This window comes from Puma concolor, chromosome B4 (genome assembly GCF_028749965.1).
Source record: "Puma concolor isolate L17-30 chromosome B4, mPumCon1.1.hap2, whole genome shotgun sequence".
In the NCBI taxonomy this organism is placed as follows: Eukaryota; Metazoa; Chordata; class Mammalia; order Carnivora; family Felidae; genus Puma; species Puma concolor.
In genome coordinates this window covers 46,330,498-46,343,337 of record NC_141673.1, presented here as the reverse complement: position 1 = coordinate 46,343,337, position 12,840 = coordinate 46,330,498, and the positions used below count along the sequence as shown (strand labels likewise).

Sequence of the window (12,840 nt, the reverse complement as noted above, 5' to 3'; positions counted from 1 at the left end):
AAGTCCGAAGCTGGCATAGCATTACTTCTGCCACATTCTCTTGGTCAAAGCAAGTTACAAGTCTAGCCCTGCTTTACAGAGAGGGGAAATAGAATCTGTCTCTTGATAAGAAGATAAAGAATTTGTGACCATCTCTAACTCACCACAGAATGTATAGGGGTAATGAATAGGATGCCTGCAGAAGGGGATCCTATTGCAGATGAGTAACAATTTTTTTTAAAAATTGGTTAGATATAGTAGATTGTGGTAATATCTGTAGAGTGAGTAGAGTAATACATAATTGGATTCTGGCATGGTTCCTTTGAAATGATGAGGATGTACATTGTATATTGTTAAATTTTTCTTACGTGAAATCAATTGTGGATGGAAGTTCATTGCTTCTCTGAAAATTTTATACAAATGTGAATGAAACAAAAAGATGTGGCTGTACTGAGAAAACTATGGTTCAGTGCTAAGAGAAAGATAAGGTGATAATATTGATTACCTTTGCTTTTGTAAAGGTTTGGGGTTTATTAAAGATAGTTCCTCTGCATTCTTGCAGAGAGCAAGAGTATGGAGCTGTTACATTTGTACTGTAGGACCAGATGCACAATAAGTGCTTACTTACCACATATTTAATGTAATTTTTATAATATAAAGAAGTGTGTGAATTTTTTTAGGAAAGTGTATAAGTTCTGTGTGATTTGATTACATACAAATTAAATTGCATTATAAAAAATGAAAGGAGGTATTCAAGTTTGTTCTTTATCCTATTTTATTGTAATTAATATATTTAAAATCATGAGTTCAAAAAATTAATTTACTTAATTTGAATTTACTCTCAACTGTGCCTACTGCTGTGCTTCATCCATAGTGAAGAATTTATTACTGGAGTCTTTGTACACCCGTGGTTTTCTATCAGGAGGTGACAGTGACTGGAGACATCTTTGGTTGTCACAGCTGGAGGATAGTACTGAATGATATCTAGTGGGTAGGAGGCCAGGAATACTGCTAAATATCATACACTGCGCAAGATAGTCCCTTACAACAAAGAATTAATCTGAGCCAAAATACCAGTATTGTTGAAGTTGAAAAATACTGTCATACACTAAAGGATGAAAATTTATTTTGCCGCTCTTTTTGGTGTCCATATACATTTTCCCCCTTTTAAGTGTGTGATACAGGAGCTCTGTGCCCTCTATTTGGAACCAATAAAGACTTTTTAAAAAATTTTTTAGATGTTTATTTATTTTGAGAGAGCACGCACGCATGAGCAGGGAAGGGGCAGAGAGAGAGGGAGAGAGAGAAAGAATCCCAAGCAGGCTCCATGCTGCCAACGCAGGGCCTGACATGGGGCTCAAACTCAGGAACCGTGAGATCATGACCTGAGCCGAAATCAAGAGTCGGACACTTAACCGACTGAGCTACCCAGGCACCCCAACCAATAAGGACTTAATTTTAAGCCTGATATTTTTAAGTTCAAAGTGACTGTACAAGCATCTGTTATTATCAGAGGCTGGAGTTGACATGCTTTTGCTCGGGTAACTAGCTTTGTTTGGATCTGTGCAAGATTTATGAAAATTTATAATTAGAGGTGTCTCTGTCTATACTATATGTAGATATAGAGAGAAATCATTCCATTGGGTATTTGTGTGCAGTTTGCAATATAATCTGTCAAAAAATGATCCTACATTAATCATTTCTAGTAACACCTAAATATATGGGCTGTTAGACAAATTCTTGGTACATTGACAGTGTGGGGCTTGGGATATTGTAATGGTGGTCATTGTAACAGGAATTGTTTTAATATTTACTCTTTTGTATACACAGGTAAAAAACTGGGTCAAAGAATTACGGAAAATGTTGGGAAATGAAATCTGTTTATGTATAGTTGGTAAGCATCATCACTTTTTAAAAAATATGTCCTCTATTTTCTGATGTTTTATTAGAGAATAGCAAATAAGTAATTCTCATTTTTAAAGTTATGTGAGAAAAGAAGAATGACATTTTAATATTCAAATATTTTAGAATAATTTAGGATTTGGAAGTGATCTTTCAGAAGATTCAAACTTTAGGGAAGGCCTTGGGGAACAGGTGGGAAACATGTAAGGCTTCAACTGCCAGCCTTGCTTTAGTTTGATCTTTAGTTTTTCACTGTAAGATTTTTTTTTTTTTTTTAGAAAAAAAGAGTTTAGGATCTAATTTCAAATAAAATTAAAGCTAATGAATTCAGCAAGCATTCTTATTTTATACATTTAACTATGCACATTTTTGAGTTAAGGACAAATTTGATTCCAAGGATATGAGTAGATTATGATACTAGTGTAGAGGAATATTCTTAATGGGAAAAATGAAGGAACTGTAGAACTCATCCTTGGACTTCTGGAATTTCTCTTTGGTTCCCTTTTTCTTTAGTTTATTATTTCTATGATCTAGTAACTAATTATTGAGCAGGAAAGTATACCAGACACTATCCTGTGTTCTTAGTAGATATTATCTCATGTAATCCTCATAACCTTATGAGGGATTTATAGAGGAAGCTGATCCCTGGAGATATTTAATAATGTGCCCATTATCAAGCAGCTATCAGAGATGGAGTACAAATTGAAATCATTCTGACTCCTGTGCTTTGTTATTAATTCTTGTGATGAATAACTTCATAGTGTTTTCTTTCTTTCTGCATGACTGGTAGGGTAAAAATGGCCTCGGAAAAACCAGGGTGGGTTTAGTGGAGGGCCTAGAATGGAATGATTGATGTGGGTGTATTTGGCTTTTTTAAGAATATTTTTTTTAACTAGAATTTACATTTCTTACATTGTGTCACCATTAAATTGGTAAACTTTACAGTTCCAGTTCAGGGTGCAAGTCTGGGGGAAGAGGACACAAAGATGATCTGGCCTGTTTTTTAAGTCTAGATGCTAGATGGTAGGCTAGATGGCAGGAGTATTTCAGAACAGAACCCTGGAGTAGTAGACTACATGGGAGTTTGGGCCAAAGCTGCAGCTAGTCATTACTGAGTTTGGCCTGGCTTTGTCTAGTAACTGGGACTTACTGGGAGTGGAAGTGGCCACAGTAGGTGAATGACTGAAGATTTGATTATTTGAGATTCTGGTTATCTCTCAGAAGAGGGAAAAAAATGACTAACATATACTTAAAGTCAAAGAAGCCTCCAGTTTGTTATTTGACCAAGGTTACAAGTATTGTTTTTTTACTTTTTAATTTTTTAAATTTTATTTATTTATTTTGAGAAAGAGAGTGTGTGAACATGAGCAGGAGGGGCAGAGAGAGAGAGAGAGAGAGAGAGAGAAAGAATCCCAAGCAGGCTCCACACTGTCAGCACAGAACCCGACACAGGGCTTGATCCCTGGGGTCATGACCTGAGCCAAAATCAAGAGTGGATGCTTAACTGACTAAGCCACCCAGGCACCCCTAAAGTAACATTTTTTAAAACATAGCTGGATAGGGGGCGCCTGGGTGGCTCAGTCGATTAAGCATCCAACTTCAGCTCAGGTCATGATCTCGTGATTCGTGAGTTGTGAGCCCCTTGTTGGGCTCTGTGCTGATAGCTCAGAGCCTGGAGCCTGCTTCAGATTCTGTCTCCTTGTCTCACTGCCCCTCCCCTGCTTGCGCTCTGTCTCTCAAAAATAAATAAAAACATTGAAAAAAAATAGCTGGATAAATAAAGCTTATGAATAATTTGAACTGTGTATTCATGTTCTTACTATAAGAAGGTTTAGGAATAAATCTGGTAGCTTACTGCCCCTCGTAGAATCAGATAATCCTCATTTAATATTATATAGTGTTTAATAATTATTGGTATGAAGTATAAAAACCTCTCACTCCTTTTCTGTTGGCAAATGTGACATGGAATTTTGTTGTAATTCAGTGATGAAAGAGTTTTGAGAGCCCACTTACCACAAAAGGAGAATTTCACAATGTATCTGTTTAAACAGTAACTTAGAGGGCTCACCTGTTTCTTTTTCATCCCAACCCAGCTGCCTTTCTGTCACCAACGCCCACCTCCAGATACTGTCTTGACTTTTTACTGCATGGACTAGTTTTGATTTGAATTTTATATAAATGGAATCGTATAGTATGAACTCTTGTATCTGGTTTTTTGTTTTTTTGGCTTTACATTATGTTTGCATGATTCCCCTCTGTTCTTGTATATAGTTGTAGTTCATTTTATTCTTTGCTCTCTGGTACTTTATGAATATTCCACAATTTATCCTTTTGTTATTGATAGCCATTTACATTCTTTTATCCCCTATTGATTTTCATTCTATTTTTTATAGCAGTTCAGTGTTTATTCTCTCTTCTGTTTTATTACTAAATTCAAAATAATAACACTACTTCCCAGGATTGTGGTGAAGAATAATAAACACTTGGCATAGAGAAGGCATTTGACAAATGTTTGTTGCTTTTCCTTTATATAACACAGTCCTTCAAATATTTGGACGGTTTACCTGAAGTGAAGGTCTTCACTTCACTTCTAGGTCTTCATTTGTTTTTCATTTGGTCTAACTTCTAGGCATTCTCATCATCCTGAGTCCTTTTTCCTAGGGTTGTTTCAGTATAGAAGTGTGTTTTCTACACTTGAACACTAGAATCTAGACATTGTTGAGCCAGTGTATACTTACATAGCTCTCTTTAAAATTCTCCCATTATCATTCTACCAACAATGGCCAAGATTGCGTACACTTTTTAGCATCCATGTCAATTCAGTGTTTCTTTTACATAGATTATAGTTAACAAAAATCTGAATCACTGTTTTATAAGTATCGCTCTTCTGTCAAGCTTTTCCCATCTTGTTGTTGTATAATTAAGTTATTTAAACTTAAGTGTAGGAACTTCAACTCATCATGTTTCTGAATCTTTATGTTTGATGATATCATCTTCTGGCTTTCTCATGTAAATTAAATAGTCCTTATCTAAACCACTTACAATGTGTTAACCAGTAATGGAGAACCCCATATTTGGCTAGCAAAGACTTTTTCCTCTCAATTTTAGTTAGTTCAGTGATTAGCATTCTTAGCTGTGGTTGCTTTGCTTGATAGTATTTTGCTTCTAGTCTGTCCTTAACATTTGTATGTTTATTAAATAGTTACTTTTAATAATAGTTACCATTTATTAAGTTCTAAGTACTGTTGTAAGAACTACACATTTATGATTTCAGTAAGTCTTCTGGCAACACTACTAGAAGGTATCATTGCCATTTCCATTTCACACATGAGAAGTGGGCTAAGAGCTTGATACTTCCAAAGTACATAGCCAGATAGAGGTAGACCTGGGATTTTAACTTAGGTCTGTCTGCTACATCAAGAGTAAGTGAGGGGCGCCTGGGTGGCGCAGTCGGTTAAGCGTCCGACTTCAGCCATGTCACGATCTCGCACTCAGTGAGTTCGAGCCCCGCGTCGGGCTCTGGGCTGATGGCTCAGAGCCTGGAGCCTGTTTCCGATTCTGTGTCTCCCTCTCTCTCTGCCCCTCCCCCGTTCATGCTCTGTCTCTCTCTGTCCCAAAAATAAATAAATAAAAAAAAACGTTGAAAAAAAAAATTAAAAAAAAAAAAAAAGAGTAAGTGAACAAAGGTGCCTGGGTGACTCAGTTGGTTAAGTGTCTGACTTGAGCTTAGGTCAAGATCTCATGGTTTGTGAGTTCGAGCCCCGCGTTGGACTCTGGACTGACAGCTCAGAGCCTGGACCCTTCTTTGGATTCTGTGTCTCCCTCTCTCTGCCCCTCCCCCGCTCGTGTGCTGTCTGTCTCTCTCTCTCAAAAATAAACATGAGAAAATAATTTAAAAAATAAAAATAAAAAAAAAGAATAAGTGAACAAAATAGATATGGTCCTTGTCTTCCCAGAGCTTATGTGTAGGAAGAGAGAGAAAAACAAGCTATTACTATATATTACAATAAATGCTATGAAAGGGGAAGTACAGAGTGCTGTGGTAGCACAAAAGCAAACCTAACTAAATTTGGGGGGTGGGGTGGGGATGTTAAAGGAAGATTTCCTAGAGTGTTGGATTAACTAAATAAGCTAGACGAAGCCAGTGGGGTGGTGGTAAAAAGTGTGTTGCCTATCATGGGCTTTAATTTTCTCCTAACACTGTTAATTTTCCATTTGATCATTCACTGTGATGAATATGGCTATTAATAACTGCTCCTTACTGAGTATATACTATATACTAGGCCTTTTACATGTATTTTCACATCAACTGTGCTAAGTTTGTTAGCTACATTTGTACAAAGTGATACTAAGAGAGGTTAGTAATGTTCCCCAAATTATATAGTTATGAAATGACCCAGGACAGGAAAACAAGTTTTATCAGGGTTAAAGCCTTTGAAGGCTTCCTTTGATTGATTAGGCCACATACCATTGGGTCTCAGCAAAACAGGTTTCTAGCTCTTTATTGCCATTAGGCCATCTGCCCTTAGCAATGGGTATATCCTTTCCATGATCTTAATTCAAATGTGTTTTTATAAAAAATAAAAGTTTTTGCTTCTTAGCAGGGTGGCTTTTCACCTTCCTCTTCAATAGCTTCAGCCAATTTTTCCCCCTCATCTTTATAGTACTGTACTTTACTTGTTGGTAATCTTTTTTCAGGTGTTTCAAGTCTATTAGAAAGTTCCCTACATAGCTGTATAGTAATATTGAAACAAATATGAACCTCAAAGCCTTAATCCTTTAGATGTCTTGCTTTTTTTTAATGTTTTTATTTTTGAGAGAGAGACAGAGCATGAGCAGGGGAGGGGCAGAGAGAGAGGGAGACAGAATTTGAAGCAGGCTCCAGGCTCTGAGCTGTCAGCACAGAGCCTGATGCAGGGCTCGAACTCATGAACTGTGAGATCATGACCTGAGCCAAAGTTGGATGCTCAACCATTTGAGCCACCCAGCCTCCCCTAGATGTCTTGCTTTTATTTTTTTTTTAAATGTTTTTTTTTTTTTCAACGTTTATTTATTTTTGGGACAGAGAGAGACAGAGCATGAATGGGGGAGGAGCAGAGAGAGAGGGAGACACAGAATCGGAAACAGGCTCCAGGCTCTGAGCCATCAGCCCAGAGCCTGACGCGGGGCTTGAACTCACGGACCGCGAGATCGTGACCTGGCTGAAGTCGGACGCCTAACCGACTGCGCCACCCAGGCGCCCCATAGATGTCTTGCTTTTAAAAGAACTGTAGGCACTAAAAAAATTTTGAGTTTTGGAAGGATGTCAGTCACCACAATGTGTTTTTTTCTGACTTAATCTGTGCTGTCACTCCCTATGAATACCGATTGTTCAAAGAACTAGTAGTAAACAAAAATTTTTTGTTTAAAAAAATAATTAGGTTATTAAGATAGCTATTTTAATGATAACCAGATTTATTAAAGTTAGGTAAGTTTAAAATGTTATTAGATAATATTAGATCATAGCAGTGTCTGAATAATTTCCCCCAAATATTCATTTGAGGCAGTACTCAAATTTTCTACTTTCTGTATCCTCATTTTTTAAGAACAGATGTTGATAATCCTGGTGGAATTTGAAAACAGAGGCATTAAAGATTGAGAAAAACAACTCATAGGGTTTTAGGTAATTGGGACAAAAGTCTTCTTGCTCGGAGACTTGTGGCAGTCTTGTGCCTCTGTTGGAACCACAGACCACTAGGTGGTGCTTTTTGCTTTCTTCATAGCATAAAACAACTTCTGGTGACTGTCCGCTATATTGGCTGCAATATTTAGCAAATTTAAATTTTTATTGACAAGTAGAATGTAGAAAATCAGAATTAATATGGTTTTCTTGCTAAGGTAAACAATCCCCAAAGAAGGAACAGTTCATTATAGAATTTGTTGATAATCACTGAGCTTTAGTATAATCTGTTTCCCTCTCCTGCTTTGGCTATGTTGTAAAATAGTGACTTGCAGCTGCCCACAATTGGGTGCTCAGTTTATTTGAGGTCCTCCATGTACAGAACCTCCGGGCTTCTACTTCTCAGTTGTAAGCATCTTTCATTGGGTGCTTATCGTGCTTTATCTGAAATCATCTAGATTCTCTAATGTCCCAAGAAAAGATGACCTTATTTACAAAAGTTTCTTTTTTCCTCTGTAAGTCAAAATAGAAGATATTTGTTTGAAATATCCTTCCTTTAGTGTTGTCTGTCCAGCCAACTCACCTTAACCTCTATTCTGTATTTAAATAGGGCATCTGCATTTTGCAGTTTCTTCACTTTTATTCTGGTGGCTTTTTTAGCATAATTTCGGTTTCGTCCCATTGTTTAAGAAGAGTTAAACTTATTTTCAGTAATTTTAAATTCGTATGATATGCATATATTAAGCTCTCTCATGTTAAATAAACAGTGCAGTTTCCTCTCCAGTGGTGGTAAAATGCTTAAAGAGCCATAATACCAAATACCCTTAGGTTAGCCTAATATCTTTCATGAATAGTAAGATAGCCTTGCTTAATTATTGACTGGCTCTGTGTTGACTGGGGACCATTTACACTTGGCTAAGAATCATAGGTTCCCAAGTGTATGTTGTCTCACTTATCTCCTAAATCAAAGAATAGTGCCCATCTCTTTGGAAAAGTTATTTTCTCTGCTTCAGGAGGGATTTGCATTGAGCCATTTGAAGGAGGTTGAGGCATTTACCTTGACAGTCATGATCTGCCCTTATATTATAGGGTTTAACTTTATAGTTTCAGGACATGTAGAAGTTTAATGGGAATTTGTATTATTTTTCCAGGTGATTAAAATGGCAATTGTGTATTTAGAATTGACTTAGTTCTGTTATAAAAATGAATCAATATTAAGAATTGGCATCTTTACTTTTTCAAACTAGGTAATAAAATAGACTTGGAAAAGGAGAGACATGTTTCCATTCAAGAAGCAGAATCGTAAGTGATCACCCTTTCTCCCTCCCGTCACTCCCTGGTAGAAGTCCTTTTCTTTGCACAGTGTATTTTACCATTTATGTAATAATGAAACCTGTTAATCTAAAATGAGCTATTGGAATCAGTGAAGCATATTTACATTGGTAATTTCTGGACTTTTGACATTTAAAGTTACTCCATTCTCACTTCTCTTTTTGATTTCAGTAAAAAATATAAAGAGTGATGTGAAAGAAAACTATCATCAAATAGTGAATCACAAAAACTTGTATTTGGGTTCCAAATTAACTTAAACATTTCAAGTGTTGTTATTCTCATGTTCTTAATTAAAATTTGGTTCAGTGCATCTTAATTTCACTAAATGTGGGTTAATTAGTAATAAGTCACTAAAATTGCTACTTAAAACATGAAAAAAATTTTTGCATCAATCACTGACGTTACTCTTTTTTTTTTTAAGGTATGCAGAATCTGTTGGAGCAAAACATTATCATACTTCAGCCAAACAGAACAAAGGAATTGAGGAACTCTTTCTTGATCTTTGTAAAAGTAGGTGTATTCAGACTTTGTATATTTTAGAAATAGCTCTTTTAAAAATATTGGTAATATTTTTTAAGTGATGTTTTACAGTCTCAATTAATGACCACACTGATGATTTATCACATCTGACAGCACTATTATTTACTTAATATTTTTTTCTTAAACTCATTATTTAAAGCTTAAATACCTATTTAGCTCTATTTCAAGCACTAGTTAATGGATATGAAATCAGCGGATATGATATGTACTAAATACACATTAAAATAAATACATAACTGTCAAAAATAAAATTGGAGGAGAGTATACAGATTAAAACAGATTTAAGAGGTATAACAACCTGTTGCACTGGATGGACCTTATTTGGATCCTGATTCGACAAAGTAGTGAAAAAGGACATTTGTTAAACAATAGGGACTATATGAATACTCGCTGGATATTTGATGATATTATTAAGGGGTGTCTGGCTAGCTCAGTTGGTAGAGCATGTGACTTTTGACCTCAAGGTTGTGAGTTGAAGCCTCACATTGAGTATGGGTGCCTGGGTGGTTCAGTTGTTTAAGCATCTGACTCTTGGTTTCAGCTCAGTTCATGATCTCACGGTTCATGAGTTAAAACCTCACATCAGGCTCTGTGCTGCTAGTGCTCCCTCTCTCTCTGCCCCTTCCTCACGCTCTCTCAAATATAAAAAAAAAGAAAAATTAAAAGAAAGAAATTATTGAGGTTTTGCTTCAAGATGGTAACATCAGAAGATCTTGAACTTATCTTTTCTCATTGATACACTGAGTCTAAAGGTACATGCGATACAATTTCCTCTTTAAAAAACATAAAGTCTTACTGAATGACAACTATACCTTGGACAAATAATAAGAAAATGACACTGAAGAAGGTAGAAGAGGCTGAAACACAATCTTGCCATAAACCGCATCCCTGGTGTGATGACCCACAACTAAAAGGGAACTCAAAACCTATAGCTTCTCCGTAAGGAGTGAAGATTATGAACCCCACAGTGGGCATCTCAACTTTTAAGACATTAATGAGATGAGTCCCCTAACCCTAACCCTAACCCTAACCCTAACCCTAACCCTAACTTTGAAAATCAGCATGTCTCACATCCCAAGACCTACAATACTGAAAGTCTGAAAAACTGTTTTTTGGGTTTTTTTTGAGATAGAGAAGAGAAGGCTCAAGTGAGCAAGGGGCAGAGAGAATCCCGTGAGGGGCAAAGAGAGAGAAGGCGGGACTCAAGCTCACCCAATGCAGGCCTCAAGCTCACCCTGTGCGGGACTTGAACTCAGCAAAAAGTGAGATCATGACCTGAGCCAAAGTCAGCTGCTTAACCGACTGAGCCACTCGGGTGCCCTGAAAAACTGTTCTTAAAGGGCTGTGTGCTTGGACTCACCTGCCCCAGGGCCTAGGTCAGAGGCAGCTGATCACACTAACTTAAAGTGAGGGAGGCTTAGGGTACCTGGGTGGTTTAGTTAGTTAAACATCCAGCTCTTGATTTCAGCTCAGGTCATGATCCCAGGGTCATGGGATCAAGCCCTGTGTCAGGCTTAGCACTGAGTGTGGAGCCTGCTTGAGATTCTCTCTCTCTCCCTCTGCCCCCTTCTCTGTTTATGCTCTAGTTCTCTCAAATAAAAAAAAAAAAAAAAAGTTTTAAAGTGAAAGAGATTCACCTGCTTAAAAGTGTCTGCCCGCAGGGCAGGCATCTAATCTAACACACACATCTAGGAGCCTGCTGGTGTAGTACTCTCCTGGGACGGAGGCTGGCGGGTGTCATCTTCATGCTTTTCCTTTGCTGCATTCCCCCTTTGCTGTGCTCCAGAGTACCAGTATCTCTGGTAGGAGAGCTTTTGCACACATTTGGTGCCCCAATTTTTGCACCTGCCACCCAGGAAACACCTCTTAATCACCTGGCCTAAAGGCCAGGGGAGCTTATATTCTTAGTCCTATTGGACTATAATAATTGGTGTTACTCAAAAAGGAGCTCATACTCCTGTCTGGCACCCCAATTTTTGTAACTGCTGCCAGGGGACCCCTCTATATTACCTGGCTCTGGTGGCCAGTGGGGCCTATGTCTGTGGGTCCCACAGGACTGTAATCAACAGAGAAAGAGCTCTTAAACAGCCACCACCCACAGGACACAGCAAGAAGCAACAGATCCACAAGCTCAATTTTTTCGTGAAGGAGGCCCATTTGCTAATCGTCATGACTGTGGCCTGAGGGGCAGGTTTTAGGTTTGGCACACATTTAGTGGCCTGTGGAACTTCATTCAAGGAATGTAGGCTGTGGGCACCATCTTTGTGCTCTTCTTCTACCTTGTTCTGGCTTGCTAGTATAACCTAGGAAAGAACTTATACATTTGTCTAGAGCCCTAATTTTAGTGACTGCTGCCCAGGGGACACTTCCAGATCACCTGGCCCTGGTAGCCAGTGGGGCTTCTGCTTGCAGTCCCAGAGGACTGTATATCTGCATACTTTTAAAAGCTGATACCTAAAGATCGGGCTTCCAGTCAGCCTGAATCTAGGTGCTGAGATTCTCCCATTTGGGACACTGATACATCTTGGCACATCCTCAACTACTGGGAGCTATTAAAAATACAATAGGCTGCTTGGAGAAGCAGCCTGTTCCATTTACTGTACAGAAAGCAACATGGAGAGTCACACAAAATGAAGAAACAGGAATATGTTCCAAATGAAAGAAGAAGATAAAACCTCAGGAAAAAACCTGAATAAGACAGATAAGTAATTTACCTTACAAAGAGTTCAGAGTAATGGTTATAAAGATCCTCACAATTTCAACAGGAGATGGAAGATATAACAAATAGAAGTCAGAGCTAAAAAAAAACAGTAAATGAACTGAAAAATACACCAAAGGTATTCAACATCAGCCTAGATGATGCAGAAGAAATGATCAGTCAACTCAAAGACAAGGCAGTGACACCCAGTAAGAGCAGCAAAAAGAAAACACGTGAAAAAAGGTGAAGATAGTTGAAGGCATTTATGGAACAATATCAAGCAGTCTAACATTCGCATTCTAAGGATCCCAGAAGGAGAGAGAGAGAGAAGGGGGGCAGAGATCTTATTTGAGGAAATAATGCCTAAAAACTTCCCAACCTGGGTAAGGAAACAGACATCCAAGTGCAGGAAGCCCAGAGAGTTCCAAATAAGAGAAACCTAAAGTGATCCACACTGAAGATACATTATAATTAAAATGTCAAAAGACAAGGAGAGACTATTAAAAGGGGCAAGACAAAAACAACTTGTTACATACAGGGCAATCCCCATAAGATTATCAGCAGACCTTTCAGCAGCAGTTTCACAGGGCAGAAGGAGTGGCATGATATGTTCAAAGTACTGTAAGTAAAAAGCCTTCCAACCAAAAATTCTCTACCTGGCAAAAGTATCATTCAGAAGTGAAGGAGAGATAAAGGATTTTCCAGACAAGCAAAAGCTAACGTTCATCAC

At 37.9% G+C, this 12,840-nt stretch overlaps 1 protein-coding gene across 1 annotated transcript in view; it reads left to right on the top strand.

Moving 5' to 3' along the window:
• RAB21 (RAB21, member RAS oncogene family) overlaps nt 1-12,840 on the top strand; it is a 46,339-nt gene that overhangs the window by 15,402 nt on the left and 18,097 nt on the right. The window contains exons 4-6 of the mRNA XM_025927067.2: nt 1,810-1,873; nt 8,788-8,842; nt 9,294-9,382. Coding sequence (XP_025782852.1) covers nt 1,810-1,873; nt 8,788-8,842; nt 9,294-9,382 — 208 coding nt within the window. The remainder of the gene's footprint in view (nt 1-1,809; nt 1,874-8,787; nt 8,843-9,293; nt 9,383-12,840) is intronic.